We start from the raw sequence: 15,494 nt of genomic DNA, 5'->3' as shown, positions 1-15,494 counted from the left end.
AACTTAAAATACAGGTTCCTGGCTCTTTGGCTACCCTTCCCCCTAGATTATTAACTTGTTAATACAGGTATCAGTTTGCATTCTGGGATTAGTTAGAACAGACTTTGTTTTACATTAAGGATTCATAGTCTGATGTGTCTCAGTCCTTCCCCCCTGCCCTGCTGGGGTCAGGCACCAGCTCCTTAGTTTTGTAAAAACAACATTCCTTTGTTAAATGTTCCTTACGCTTCATATTTGAGAGTTGAATTTTTCTGGCTGGGGAGGGGGAGACTGGCATCCGTTCTGGTTTCTGCTCTATTTTGGTGGAATTCCATTGGGGAGTTTTCTTTTGGCCTTTGTCACCCTGCTGCCTTTCTTTGTCACCTCTGGGCCTTTCTGCTTGTTTCTCTTTTCTCTCTGGGATTGTCTGTTTGGGACCAGGTGCTGTTCCCTGGGACTGGCTGCTTTGTGTGGGCAAAGTTTGAGAGGAACTGGACCATCTTCTATTTTATATTGTTTTCCATTGTATATATATTAGCAGTAGTAGTGGTATATTAGTGTTATTTTATTAAACTGTGTTTATCTCCATCCATGAGTTTCTCCCCTTTTGGTTCTCTCCCCTGTTTGGTGCCAGGGGGGCAGTGAATGAGCAGCTATTGTTGTCTTGCCAGCTCAGGTCAAACCAAAACAGCTGGCTGCTGCCCCACAGACAGGGTCAGGCCCGGGGTGAAGCAAATCCTCAGCACAAGGTAAGCTTGCAGCTCTGCGGGGGTTCAAAACAACAAGGGGTGACGGTTTTAAACCAAAGGAGGGGAGATTCAGGCTGGAAGAAATTGTTGCCCTGAGGGTGGTGAGAGCCTGGCCCAGGTTGGCCAGAGAGGTGGTGGCTGAACCATCCCTGGAGACATCCCAGGCCAGGCTGGACGGGGCTCTGAGCAACCTGAGCTGGTGAAGATGTCCCTGCTCATGGCAGGGGGGGCACTGGGGGAGCTGGGAAGGTCCCTTCAACCAAACCATTCTGTGACTCTATGCAACCATCCCTCAGAGAGGCCCAGGGCTGGCTCCGTGGAGCCTTTCAGGTGCTGTGAACCCCAGCCGCTCCGCTCCAGTGACCCGTCTCCTTTGGCAGCCAAGCGCATTCCCTGCCCTGGGCTCCCCCGCAGCCTCCCCTGGCTGTTTGACGTGATCAGAGGGTTCAGCAAACCATCGCTGAGCCTGTTTTTACACCTGGCCCCATGCCATGGGGAAAATAACTTTATTTTGGGCGGGGGTTCCCAGCCCCTGCCTGCCTGGCTGGCCTGGGAACCCGAGCTCAGCTCTCTGCAAGTGAGTGGGGCGGGCTCAGCTCTCTGCAAGTGAGTGGGGCGGGCTCAGCTCTCTGCAAGTGAGTGGGGCGGGTGGGGGAGGAACAATCGTGCTCTTCTTCCCCAGCTCTGCAATCCTAATTGCATAGTTTGCAGATGAATAAATGCAAACAACCCCCACTGTTTGCTCTTCTACTTTGTACTCGAGCACTGTAAATGAGGTTTAATTACTGCAATTTTATACCGAACAGGCTGAGTAATCCTGCCCCCCAGGCAAGCCCCCTGGGCAGGAACCTGTTGCAGGGCTCCAGCTGGCCTGGCTGCCCAGGAAAGGGGAGGCCTGAGCTCCCCATAGGGCCCCCGTGGAAAACCAAACCCTTCAGATCCAACACCCCCCTCCTTGAGCCTCCTCCCTGACCCCTTCCCCACCCTGGAGCCTTTCCCAAGATGTCCCAGATCAATGCTGTGGTGCTGAGCTGCCAGGATTCAATCAACCCCAGTGTGAGGCTGTGCAAGGAGGCACCAGCACACCCCAAAAAATTAGGGTGGGTGGCAATACTGCCCTATGTCCTGCCTCTGAGGCACCTGCCCTGCCAGCATCTCCTGTGGCCATTGCTCCATGCTGATCCTGACCCTAGCTGCTGGTGGTCCAGGGTGACAGCACCACAGCAGCCAGGAGCTCAGATTGAAAACCCAGGGAGGACTCTTTTTGAAAACTCTAGATATTTATTGCATTTCTCACAAGAATAAACTCTGCTTCTACAGGAAGCTTTGGGTAGAAACATACTTTAAAAAAGTCAATTTCTTGTATCAGATATATTGGTCCTGACCATCCCTGGGAGGTGGCGCTGGCTCTGTGGCGGGGACATGAGCGATGCCACCATGTGCGTCTGAGCCGGGGAGGGGAAGGGGCTGTGCCGGCGCAGCCGCCTGGGCCGGGACCTCGTACCGGGATAAAACACGCCGGTGTCTTGTCGGCACCGAGTACCTGATGGGACTCGTGGCTCAGTTTTGGGGCAGCACTTTGGCTGTCCCAAGGGGGGTAAAGCTAAGCATGGGGGCAAGTGAAGGAAGGGATGAGTGCCCACGGCCCCCAAGAGCTATTGCTACAGGAGGAGAAGGTTCCTGAGTGGGAGGAAGGCTCTGCTGCCCTTGTGCTGGGCCGTGCTGGCAGCTCAGTGCCGGGGGCTGAACCCGGCTGCTCAGGACCCGCTGACGATGCGGCAGAGGCGGCTGTGGATCTGGCCCTGCACCGGCTCGCAGGCCAGCGCCTCCCCATCCACCGTCATGATGCCCGCGGCCGCCTGCGGCTCCAGGCGGAAAGCCCGGACGCGGACATAGCACAGGTGGGGACAGTTCAAGTCCAGGTGTGTCCCCCTGGCCATGGCCAGGAAGATCTTCAGCAGCGCCAGGCGGCTGATGCCGGCCTTCAGGTAGAAGAGATGGATGCAGCCGTCATTCAGACGGGCCGCCGGTGCCATCAGCAGGTTGGTGCCCAGGTGGGACTGGTAGATGGCATAGACGGTGACAAACTCCTCCTCGGGAACCACAGTCCAGTGCGCCGGCACAGGCTGGCACAGCGGCACCAGCAGTGAGTCGGTGGGCAGAGCACCAGGTGCCTCTGTCCCTGCTGGTGGCAGGACACGAGCAGCCTGGCCATTGGTGATGGGTGCATTGGGGTCCCTGTGTGCCGGAGGGGTGCCCTGCTCAGGGACAGCGGGCAGGTAGGACAGGCGGCCCTGGTACACCCGCAGCTTGGCCAGGCACTGCAGGGTGCCCAGCGTGAAGCGGGCATTGCCCAGCCGGCGGTACTTCTCGCTGTCAATGTCCACGTCTGAGATGAAGCCCCAGCCAAAGCTGAGGAAGGAGAAGAGGCGCTTGCCCGAGGCCATGCTCAGCGAGACCAAGTCCATCTGCGTGTGCAGCCCCTTGCAGAGGATGAATGTGCAGTTCGTCAGCAGCTTCTTCTTGGCGACATGATCATTGCTGTGAGGGACGGAGAGGGTGAGTTTCGGCTGGACCCAGCTCAGGGTTTTTCCCTCCAGTCCCAGCATCCACGTGCAGCCCTCACCCCTGTGTTGTGGTTGGGATGTATCCCAGCTGGGTGAGTGTCCCTCAGGGCAGGGTTTGCTGGGGGTGGGAAGGATAAAGCAGCTTTTGAAAGAGGGAACCAGGTTGGGGCTGCGGGGTCAGGGCAATCCCGGCTCCCACACCCGGGTGGCTTTGGAGTGAAGCTGTGCCAGACCCCAAGCCTGGAGGGGACAAAGGGATGCAAATTGATGCTTGCAGGGACTGCAGGAGGTGGGGACGCAGGTGGGCACCCTGTGCTGGGCATCCCTGTACCTGGCACCCGTCCCCTGGGCTGGAGCCACACTCAGCCCTTTGCTTCAGTGACTCACCCAGCGTAGTAGTTGATGGAGGCAGCCAGGGCATTCCCAGAGCCCCCTGGCAGGATGCACAGTGGCTTCTTCATGGCGTCTGCCCAATCTGGCCGCTCCATGAGCCCGTTCACCACCTGTGAGGACGGACAGAGCTGGTGGCACCTGGGGCCGTGCAAGGACCAGGGAGAGGGGAGCCCATGGTGCCCCTGGCCTGGGCAGCCCCACTTTGCTCCAACTGGGGTGTTATCTCTCCTTTGCCGTTCCCTGCCTGGCTCCTGCCCTGGGCACCCCTCTCCTCCCACTCTGTGCTCATCCTGCCTGGGGATGCTCTATGGTTTCACTCTCACCTCATGCAGCAGCCCGTCCCCAGACATGATCACCAACGTGTCCCACTGCGACAGATCCTCATCCCGCACCTTCTCCTGAGCATGGTGTGCTCTTTCTGGGGGGAAAAGCAGAGTCGAGCATCACCTTCCATCCTCCTGCCACCCCACAGACAGTGACCCCAGACCCATGGTCCCAGCTGGGGGATGCAGGAGGTGAGGCTGCCACCCCTATTGAGTGCAGTCATGTCCTCTCATACCCTTTGTCACCTCTGCCTGTGACAGCCCACCCATCGTGTTGTCCAAACAAGCCCCACAGGAGCTGGAGCTGCAGTGATGCAGAAGGTACAAGGCCCTCGGAGCAGCCCGTCCCAGGGTGGCAGCACCCAGGTGGCATCCCAGGAAGGGAGGAGGAGGTGAGGGAGCTGCTGGCGGACTCACCGGTGATGAAGACGGTGGCGGCGATGTCAGCCTCGGCCAGCATGGGCTGTACCACCGCCTGGAAGTCCTCCAGCGCGCGGCCAGCGCCGCTCTGCGGGTTCACCAGCACCAGCGCGCGACAGGGCCGGGGCAGCACCCCATAGCTGTCACCTGTGGGGGACAGGGGGTCAGGGTGGTGGGGCCGTGGTGCTGCCCAGGGAGGGCTTTGCGAACCAGGGCAGCGTTTGCCACAGGGGAAGGGGAGCTGCCCCCCATCCCCACCTGCGCCCAGAGGCACTGGGAAAGCAGGGGAGGTGGCAGATACAAGGACAAGGGGTCCTGCAGGGACAGGGGGTCCTGCGGGGACTCATCCTGAGCTCTCCTGCAATCAGCAGAGATGTTCGATGCCCAGGCTGGAGCCCCGAGCAGCCCAACGATGCCGCAGTGGAGCAGGGGCTCTGCAGCCCTGAGCTTTCCTGTGCACCCCGGGGCTGCGGGCGCTGCCAACTGACATTACAGACACACCAGGGAAAGAAAAGGGGGAGCAAACGGGAAGTTTGAAACACAACCTGCCCAAGGGCGTCTGGCCCCAAACATTCTCAGCTGTGAGTTTTCCCTTGTGAACCCCCCAGTTCATGACATAATGCGCAGTGAGCCAAGGACAGGGTGGGACGAGGGCCAGGGGCCTTGAGGTCCCTGTTCCCCACATCCATCCCCTATGGAACAGGGCCAGGACAGACACCTGCGCCGGCAGACGGACGCCTCTGCTTCCCCTGCTCCCCACGGGGCTCAAGTTTCATGTGTGAGGGCCCTGGCTGGGCTGTAATTACACGCCTGGCAGGGGCCTGCATGCCTCTGCCAGCCCCCCAGCCCAGTGGTCCCCACACAGCAGGAGGGATGCGATGGCACCTGGGGGAGCTGGTGGCAGTGTGCGTCAACAGCAGAACCCCCAAGTGCTCCCTGGGCACCCCAAACCCTGATGAGCAGGGCAGGGCGCCTCGAGCTTCCACAGTGCCACTGGAAAGCCCCAGCCCTGTGGCGTGATGGGGTTTTGGGGAGGTGTGGGGGTGTCCCCACCAGCTCTGGGCCCCCTAAGCTGTGATTTTGCCCCAGGCGGTGGGTGCCAGCCTGGGCATGGGGGCTCTGCAGGACAGGATGGGGGCTGTGCCTGCTGAGTCAGCAGAAAGAGCTGCTTGGTCAGGAGCTGAGTCACCAAAGCAGACAGCGATTCCCAGCACTGCCTGGGCTGGGAACCCCCCTAAAACCGGGGCAGAGCGGGGGGTGGGGTCAGCAACCTGCCCCCCAGGCTGCACACACAGGGTGATTCGAGCTGTTTGAACACAAGCAGCATTTTTATAGCTAACCCCCCTCCTGCTGCCCACGCAGGGGCAAGGGGAGCCTGGGGCAATGGAGGTCCCCATGTGTGCCACGTCCCCTGGGTGACACCAGCGTCACACCAATCACAGCCACGTTGGGGCTGCCCTGATGGTTGGCAGAGCTGCCCCTGGAGCTCCATCCATCCCATCTCCATGTCCCTCGCAGCCCTGGGGAGCACACAGAGCTGTACTTATTTGGGCACTATTATGTTGATTTTCTGCCCCCAGGAGTGACCTGGTGAGGCTGTCATCCCGCAGGACACCTCCTTGTCACCACACCTTGGGACCTCTCACCGAGACCACAGCCAAGGTGCATCCATGAGAGCCCATCAGGCAGGGCTGAGCCTGTGGCCGGGCTCTGGGCTCTCCCCACTGCCACCCAGGGCCAGGGGAAGCGGCCGGCTGCCCCCCGCCCTCCCCAGCCCCTTATCAGTGGGTGCCAGATGCGAGGGGACCAGCAGCCCTTGGGGACAGCAGCGAGGCCACCCCAGCTTTGGTCAGGGATGACGGGCAGCAGCCCCAGGACTGGGCTGGCCCTGGTCCCCGCTCTGCGGAGCCTTCCCTGGTCCCTCTGGGCAAACACAGCCCAGCCCCTGGGCAAGGGGGTTGTGCTCAAGTCCCACCTGCCAGAGGCAGGGGCTGGGGGGACTTTTCTCTCCTTTTTCTCCTTCCCACCCCAGAGGATGCAAAGCGAGAGCACAAGACTCTTCAAGAACCTAAACACAGTTTTTTAAACCCATAACATTTCTTATCAGCCACATCATTCCTGACACGCACACGGAGCTGCACCTGGGTCTTGCCTGGACCCCGTGGTCCCTGAATAGTAGTGGGGTACGTCTGGGACCCCGCGGACCCGCTCTTTGGCTGGAGGGGGAAAGGCAAACCCTGTCAGGACACCGCGGGATGGTGTGACTCCATCACCAGGCACAGACTGCTGCTACCAGGGTGTGAACAGGAATCGGGACAGAATCCCAGTGTGAGACCAGTGACACCAGCAGCACTGGGCTCGGCCTGGGCTCCCATGGCCGGAGTGGGGGGTGCTGGTTCAGAGCCTTGGCCACAGCGATGCTCAGGCCGGGGGGACAGATTTCAGCAGCATCCTGCTCCCTTGCACAACACCGGCCAGCCCCGGCCCCTCGGCCAGGCTCAGCCACTTCCCAGCACAGCGCGGTTGCTTTCAACCCCAAACGCTGTGCGGAGCAGACACTGAGTCAGCAGGAGGAAGGGGCTCCAGCTGCTGCTGCCCATGCACAAACTCTGCTCTCCCCCCCCCACCCACGTCCCCCCATGGGACACGTGTCCTGGCCATGCTCAGGCGGCCACCACGCTGCCGCAGCTCCACCATCAGCAGCCCCAGCTGCTCCATTGTGTGCCCACATCCTTATGGAAACTCGTTGGGCACAAGGAACAAGCGCACCAGGCTGACAGGGGACAGGGCTGTCCTGCCCGGTGACCTGGGTGGCATGAGGCTGGGACAGACCAGGATATGCCTGTTGTGTGTCTCCTCTTGCAGTGCCACCTCCTGTCCCCTTGCACAGCGAGGGGATGAGCACAGGAAGGGGGTCTCCCAAAACAAGACCTTGCAGCAGGGCCAAGTCCCACTTGCTGCTGACACACCGCGGTGCCATGGCCATTGCTGACAGCTCAACAGCAGATTCCTGCCACAACTGGGGCTGGATTTCCCCACCAGGACACAAGCCTGGGGACAGCTGGTCCCTCCTGGCCAGCTGCAGGGTGGGACACTTCCCTGCACGCTGCGGGAAGCCCCAGCTTTGTGGTTATAACTGCTGAGGGACTTTTTCTTTCCCTTGAGGTGAAATAAGGAGGGGGAAACTTCACCCGTGCTGCAGCTCTCCACAGGGCTTTTATCCCAGAGGATGCTGGAGCTGAGATGACACCAGGATGGATCGCTGGTGGCTCCCCGGCTGTCCTCCCCGTGGGGATGGGGTGGCAGGATTGCTCTGCACAGACTCGCACGCAGCTTCCCAGCACGGCCTTATCTGCCCCGCACACGCCGCGATGCCGGCACGTGAGGGTGCGTTGGAGTGCAGGGTGTGACGAGAGGCATTTTTAGCTCTGTCCCAAACTGGGGGAGGAGGTTTGCAAATCCTGCTGGCCGTCAGCTAGAAAAATAACTGCAAAATCCCGCACCACCTTCTCCCGTCCTCCTTCCTCAGGCTCCCCTGAGGTCCCTGCCATGCAGTGAGCGGCTCCTGCCCCAGCACCCTCGCACCGCCTGCTAAAAGGGTGAGGGTTTTAAAATGCTTGGAGACTTACAGCTGCAGAGTTCAGGCTGGAAACAGAGCCAGGGAACTGGTTTTGCCCTCACCCTGTTCCACTGGATTTTTTGTTGTTCTTTTGGAGGAGTAGCAGAAAGTTGTTTTGTAGCTGCAGGTCATGTAAAAAAGCTGCATTTTAAAATGCAAGCAGGGAAGAGCTGGGCTAAATATGATTTGACAGGATCCCTCTAACCGCATGCCTCTTAATTTCCAAGTCTGATCAGTGCGACTGGACAGCTAAATAAATGAAGTAGTGCATATAATTGAATCTCTGCTCAGATGTTCAAATATATGCCAGCCTGCCCTGCCCTGACTGCAGGAGCTGGGGGACTTGGTCCCCGAGCCAGCCGCTCCCCTTCGAGCTGGTGGCAGCTCCTGGAGGGGAGAGGGAACTGAAATCTGGGCCCCTCCGTGCCACCCTGGGACCCCGCTGGGTCCCCGGGGGGATTCGCCTCCTCCCAGGTGATGGATGGGACCTGCTGGGGACAGTCCCTGGCTCCTGTCCTGCCTGCGTCAGCAATGATGACTTTATTTTTTTCTTGGTTAATGCTGCCCTTTGGAGCTTTACTAGTTATTGAACGAAAGCGATGCGGGGTGGGGCGGGGGGCGTGCAAAGGGCCCCTGTGGTGCTACCACGTCCCTGCTGCCCCTTCGATTTAAGAGTGAAAGGAGGGAGAAGCCACCCCCGACCCTGGGGCTGTGCACAGGGATGTCCCTGTCGCCCCCCGGGCTTTGAGCGGGGAGGATCCAGGTGACCCTACAGAGATGGGGGATCGCCCCCGTCTATCCCCTCCGGCCCTGACCTGTGCCTTGGGGCCCGACCACCGCGCAGCGCCCCCGGCTCGGTGCCAGCTGCCCCTCGGGGACGGGGACAGCCGTCCCGCGGGGGACAGGCAGCGGAGAGCCCTCGAGTGGCCGCTGGCCCCGGTCCAGCCACAACCCCCCCGGCCCGTTCCCGGGGCTCGCTCCGTCGGGACACGCAACGCAGCCGGGACAGTCCCTCCCCGGGCGAGCGTGGGGGCGGCCGCTGCGGGCGGCGGCTCCGGTACTGACCGTCCTGCGTGGGCACGGCGGGCACGGAGAGCTCCCGGATCCTGCGGCTCCAGGCCTGGGCGATGCGCAGGTTGTCCTCGGCGTCGGGTCCCAGGGAGACGCGGAAGGTCCGCTCCAGGCGCTGGCGGGCGGGCGAGCCCCAGCGCGGCCCGCGGAGCGGGTAACACACCAGGGAGAAGCAGGCGGCGGCGGCGGCGGGGAAGGCGGAGGAGCCCACGCAATCGGCCAGGCGGAGCGCGGCGTCGGGACCGGCCGAGCCCCCGGAAGAACCGCCGGGACGCCGCACCTGCAGCTCCCGGGCCGTAAGAGCCAGCGAGCAAGCGGCACCACCGGGAGTCGGTCCCGCACCGAAGATACCTTGAAGTAACACCGGGCCCCCACCGGGCTCCGGGGGAGCGCGGCGGCCGGCGGCCATCGGCGGCGGAACGGGAACGGGAGCGGGACGCACCGGGGAGCGCCGCCCGCCGCTGCTCGCTGCTGACACCCGCCGCGCCGCCCGGCAATGGCAGGCGGGGCGGCCCCATTCAGAAAAATTTAACCCAGCCCCCCCACGCCGAGACTTGGGGGGGCCGTCCCGGGGCTGTCCCGAGGCCCCCCCGCTTCCGCCTGCCTCAGTTTCCCCAAGCGCCGCCCCGCGCTCCGGGGCAGGGCTGCGGTCGGCGGCTCCCCGCGGGTGACCCGGGGGGGCACCCGGTCTGCCGGGCTGGAGCAAGACCCTGCAGACACGGGGCAAAGCGACAGCGTGGGTTTGCCGTGAGTGGCTCTGCCCTGCCCGGGTGGGTGTCTGGCGTGGGTGCTCCCACGGTGCGGGTCTGGCACAGCACCCACCCGCGGTGGTGCTGAGAGACCAGTGGCAAAGTGCAGGGCAGCAGCGTGTCCAGCAACGCACAGATAGGCACTGGCTGAGTCCCCTGACCCCCACACTGCGCTGAACAGCATTTAACACCGTTTCTGCATCTCTCCAGCTGGAACAGGGTGAGAGGAGCAGAGCGGGTGCGCGAAGAAATCAAGGCACGGTGAGGGCTGAGGAGGACAGCGGGCAGAGAACACCTCCAGGAGACCATGGAGGAGGACCATGTCCTACCCATCACCGGTGGCTCGCCAGCAGATATCTGCAGGTTGGAGGGTGCCATGGGCACAGAGCCCCATAGATGGGGCTGGGCTGTGCTATGAACCCCACCTCAGGGCACAGAGCGCTGGGGACAGGGCCCTGGGGACCTGCCCGGAGGGTGCCAGCACAGCTGGGAGCAGCTCCATGTCTGTGACAGCTGGCAAAAATCACTGACAGCAGCTTTTGATGGCACCAGGACTGAGCTCACCCTCCTGAGGGGCTGCTGGGCTCCAGGGCGTCTGGCCCAGCCCAATAAGGATTTTTTTGGGCCAAGCAGTTTCCCCTGGATATACCTCTGCTCCATGTGCTCCAGCTGACCCTTTGTGCTCCTTAGGCTCAAACCAAAACAAAGCTGAGCCTCTGCATGGGGAAGCGGGTGATAAGCACTTGGACAAACGCCATGGAAATGGTAAGGCAGACACAGAGTTGCCCCAGTGCCTCCCTTCTCCTCCCCGGGCCTTCCTCACCCCTTCCTCAGCCCTCAGACCACCCTTTGTGCCAATACTCAGGCGGGTTTTTCTGAGCCGGCAGCAGCCTGAGACCCCGTAACCTTGAGCTCCCCCCCTGGGGAGGCATCGCTCTTCACACTTAAAGCAGTTTAATTAACAGCAAGCCCTCAGCCCTCTGTCCCCACTTAAACCTGCTGGAACTGGCCAAAAGTTGCAGGGAGGGCACAGGACGACCGGCTGGGTGGATAATGTGGTTCAGTCTTGCTTTCCCAGAGTGACCTGAAATGAGAGCTTAAGTGCCATGATTTGGAGCATCGTGCTTTCCAAAAAGACTTCCCTGTGTGCTGTGGGTTCAAATAGATGCTTAGAGTGGGAGGCGGGAGAAGACCCCCTCCCAGCCATTTGCTGGCTGATGCTTTTGGCTGGAGAACAGCAGCACCTGCAGCCAGTTCTGGGTGAAATTTGGATATGGTCACTTCCCCAGCCACTGCTGTGCCATGGTCCAGCGTTTGTAAACAGCCCCGAGATCCTCAGCAAGGTGTCACGGGAGGAAATAGCTGGATGCTGGCAGTGCAGCATCCTGACCTGCTCCTCACCCTTCCTGGTGACTAACCCGCTCCCCATTTCCGCCCAGGAAGGCACGAGAAGTGGTGGGAGGATGTGGGAGCAGCTGTCTCACTGCTGCTGGCAGGTGCCACGGGACAACTTTGGGCTCTGTCCTCACCGTGCTACATCCGTCTGTGGCCCCGCGCCAGAGGGATCCCCCTCACCCAGCCTGTGCTTTAAACAGGAGTCGAGTGCCCAGCCGGGCTGTGTTGTCCACCGCCATGCTGTGAGCTGGGGAACGGGACTGAGAGCGGGTTCATTGCAAGCTGTGGGAGCCAGTGATGCTGCAGCACTTGGGCATGGAGCGCAGGGATGGCCGTGGTGGGGACGGCTGGGGCAGGGAGATGGGGGGGCCACAGCCAGGTTGTTCTTGGGTGGGGAATGGGACCAGCACAATCACAGCATCTGTGATGGCTCAGGACACCCAGGCAGAGCTTTTCTGCCTTGGTGCTGGTCTATGGGGACTTCACGTGAGCCAGTCCTGATGCCACGCGACCCTTGGCAGGTGCCTGCTCTGTGCCATGGCCAGCCCAGTGCCCACCACCTGTCCCTTTGCTCTCTGCTGATTCGACCCAGTCCTGCTCAGGCGCTACTTGTTTGCCTCCAGACACGATGTCTAATACGGAACTGGGATCACTTCCGTCACTGCTCAGTGCTGATAAACAGTTGTTTGGGGCTATCTTAATTAGGAGAGCCTTAACGAGCTCCCTTGACCTGACCGGCGGCCTGGCAATGTGCTCAGCAGCCGGGGGTCCCATGCCATGGGCAGGTGTCTGCCCGTCAGGTTTGTCCTGATCGGCTCCATTCCCGCCATGCGGTGCTGCAGAGCCCGTGTGCGTGGGAGGGTGGCACGGGGACGTGGTGTGGGGATGAGGCAGGAAGCCAGCATGCCAGTGGGGACAGATGGTGGTGAATCCCCCCACATCCTTTCTCACTGCACAGGGGGCTCACCCAGGGCACAGGGCATCTGGTTCGGCAATGACCACAGAGGGCACCAGGCTTCAAGAACAAACACCCCTCAAACTCCTCTCCTGGGAGGGCTCGTGGGGCACCCCAGACCCCACGAATGTAATTTGGAAGAGAAGGCTTGTACATCTGGTGTGTTGTGCCCTGGGCCCACTGGAGAAGGTGATGGATGCTCTGTGTTTGGGGAAACTGAGGCAGAAGCAGCAGACGAGGTTTGCCTTGAGTTGTGCAAGAAACCAAGGGTTAAATATGGCAATTAAAGACCCCCTCAGCTCCCTCCTGCCCCTGGGCTCTTCCTGCTCCTGCCCCCAGCTGCCAGAGGAGCTGGTCCCCCCAGGGAGCATGTCCTGGGGGAAGAACGCAGAGAGCCTGGGGGCTCTCCGGCCCTGCCATAACCATTTGTTCCCCCGGCCACAGCACAGACCTGGGGCTCTCTGTGCCAGCGCAGGCTGGGATTTCAGGCTCCCGCTGCCTACACCGGGCAGCCTCAGGGGAGGCGTGCAGAGGACACAGCTCTGCTGCAAGATGAACCACAGCATTTCACTTCGAGGCTCCTCCTGATCCCTGCCCGCTCTGCCGCCCAGGGATGGGAACGGGAAGGGGATGCACTCATCCCAGATCCATCTCTTTTAGCATCGTTCCCACTGCTGAAGGTACATGTCTCAAGGTGGAGCCAGAAATAGCGCAGCGCTGCGCTGCATCGGGGCTGGCAGGGCTGCAGGGTTTGGCAGGGGGACAGGCACCGACTGCAGCAGTGGGAACTTTCCAGCCAGCGCCTGCAGGAGCAGCCAGTGCAGGGATGGAGATGTTTTGGGGTAGACGGAGCTGTTTTGGGGCAGACACAGCAGTTTTGGGGCAGACACAGCCCAGAGACTGCGGCTCAGCCCCTCTCAGTCCCCAGCCATGGGGGCTCACAGGGAACAGTCACCCTGCATCTCCCCAGGGAGATGCTGTTGCTGACACAGGGGACCAGCACCGAGCAGGAGGGGACAGAAATAACAGAGGTATCTCCTGGAGGAGAGCGACTGGGATCACATCCCACCTAGTGCACAAGCCGGGACACAGGTTTTGGGTCTGCCACTGATTTGCTGCAGGACTCTGGCAAGTGACTGCACCCTAGGTCTCTGTCTCCATGACCCCTGGGCAGCAGGTAGCACCCACAACCCTGGTGTCATATGGGGCCCAGGCTTCTCAGCCTCTGAGGAGCTGCAAGTTACAGCAGCTCCTAAATCACAGCTCTGTGACCCACTATGGGCTGCTACCCAGCCCCAACTCTCAGCTGAGCTCCCCACGGCCGCTGGCACAGCCCAGGACCACAGGGCTCGCCTGGAGAGCCCTGGACAACACTGGCAAGCTGGGCTCATTCCTCTCAGCTGACGAATTACTCAGAAATGTTTCTGAGGTCAGGCCTCCTACGGGGAAACACTCCCAAATGCTCCACGAGAAGCTGCTGAGTCTGGAATAACCACACACCCCACTCGCTCGGCCGAAAAGTCACCCCGATGACTTGCCCTGGCGTCAGAGGGATTGAGGCCCAAGTGCTGCTGTTTGATCTCCGCCTTAGCTGGAGGAAGACAAATTTTAGGCTGTTGCAGGGTTTTCACCACTTCCCAGTAGCGGTTTCCTGCTCTGATGTGAGCAAAGGCATTTTTGGGAGGTGAGTCAGCGGCTGCAATGAGAACCACCTGGGAGACTTTATCCGGTCCTGGGATGAGCGGGATCCCCACCATCGAGATGCTCGGCGCCTGCGGGCAGCATCCCCGGGGCAGAATTACTGATGGGGACACTTGTCCCACCATTTCTGGCCTGGGTAAGAAGAAGAGGGGTTTGGTGCTGTGGTTTCCATGGCTTCTCCTCCCTTGCCGGTCTGGGATCAGCGCACTCCAGCCACTCCACCGGGGCTCCAGGGGGAAACTTGGTAAAGGAGAAAAGGGCAAAACTTCATCCAGCTCTGCAGGGAGCTCCTGACAATGTCTGTCCCACCCTGGTGCTGTGTGGGTCTCATGCCCCAAAGCCCCCCAGCATGGACAGGGCAGCACCAAGGGTCTGCTTTTCTCTGGGGGAAGTCTTGGCAAAGCTGAGAAACTGCCCTCCTTGCTTGTGGAAATTCAACAAATAAAGGCAGTTCTTGGTAAAGGAACCTCCCAGGTTTTCCCTGCTAAGCTTTACCATTTTTTGCTATTAAAAATGTGTGACCCCCTGCCCGCCCCCTTCCAACATTACTCAAACCCCTCTGCTCAGCACAAAACTGCATCACAGCCAGCAAGCGAGACTGAGCCTGGATAAGCTTTTTCGAAGGAACTAAACCTGCATAAAACTGGTGCTGTTCCCTGACCCACCCTCCTAATCCTGCTTGGCTGATAATGAAATAATAAAGGGCTACAGAGCCTTGCTCTCCGCGCTGTGGGGGAGGTTTCCTCTGTGTCTGTATGTGCTGGGAGCTGGGGTATTAATTGCTCCCCAAGTAAACAGAATCGCTTCTTTCTTCTCCTTTGCCTGGCTGTAAAACCAGGTGTGACCCTCAGCCTGCAGAGAAAGCAAAGTCACTCATTTTTCCAGGAGAATGGTTGGATGTTGCACTGATAACAGCCATGATCTCTGCCCTGGCTCCTCGGGGGCTGATCCTGACCCTGCAGCCATCCTGGTTGGACCCATGGACCCATTCCTGTGGAACCCTCAGGACCATCCCGGTGGGAACCCCAGGACAACCTCAATGGCACCCCTAGGGCCACCCCGGCGAGGCTGCTGGGCCTCTGCCCACGGGGATGAAGCTGGTGGCACTGGGTGGGCTCAGAAACACAAGCGTGGGGTAGTGTTGGGGCAGGACATGTTGTTGAGCCCCTCTGAGGTGACCGCAGAGGTGCCACCTGGGGTCTGCTGTGCCAGTGGTTGCCCCACAGCAGAACGCACAAACTCCTTGCATCTCAGTCTCTGCAGCTGGGAAAGCGAGGGGAGGTGACAACAGGGGCAGGATCTGTCCCCTGCAGCTCTGAGCACCCTGCAGGGCAGCAGGGATGAGGACCAGGGATGATGCTGGAGGACCTGGGGGACAAAGCAGAGGCTGGGGACACTCAAAGCAGCCACAGCATCAGCCCTGGGCTAGTGTGCTGAGGCCCCGAGTAGGAAGGGGTTGAACAGCCCTGCCTTCTGCCACACACCTGAATTGCATTGCAAGCCAGGAGGGAAGGGCTTTAAAAGAGGGAGGCAGCAGCAAGTCTCTTCCCCAAGGGCTGGGAAGGAGTTAATG

The 15,494-nt window shown here is 60.6% G+C and overlaps 1 protein-coding gene across 1 annotated transcript; it reads right to left on the bottom strand.

The window, feature by feature from the left end:
- Window positions 1-1,989: 1,989 nt before the first annotated feature.
- On the bottom strand, window positions 1,990-10,242 carry SPHK1 (sphingosine kinase 1). The gene is made up of 5 exons (XM_065034654.1): window positions 9,116-10,242; window positions 4,429-4,578; window positions 4,012-4,106; window positions 3,683-3,798; window positions 1,990-3,269 (listed from the first exon to the last, which is right to left on the bottom strand). Exons 1-5 carry the CDS (start codon window positions 9,528-9,530, stop codon window positions 2,486-2,488), a joined length of 1,560 nt encoding a protein of 519 aa, XP_064890726.1. The 5' UTR covers window positions 9,531-10,242; the 3' UTR covers window positions 1,990-2,485.
- Window positions 10,243-15,494: the final 5,252 nt, after the last annotated feature.

Source organism: Columba livia, chromosome 18 (assembly GCF_036013475.1).
Source record: "Columba livia isolate bColLiv1 breed racing homer chromosome 18, bColLiv1.pat.W.v2, whole genome shotgun sequence".
In the NCBI taxonomy this organism is placed as follows: Eukaryota; Metazoa; Chordata; class Aves; order Columbiformes; family Columbidae; genus Columba; species Columba livia.
This window is presented reverse-complemented; position numbering and strand designations above follow the sequence as displayed.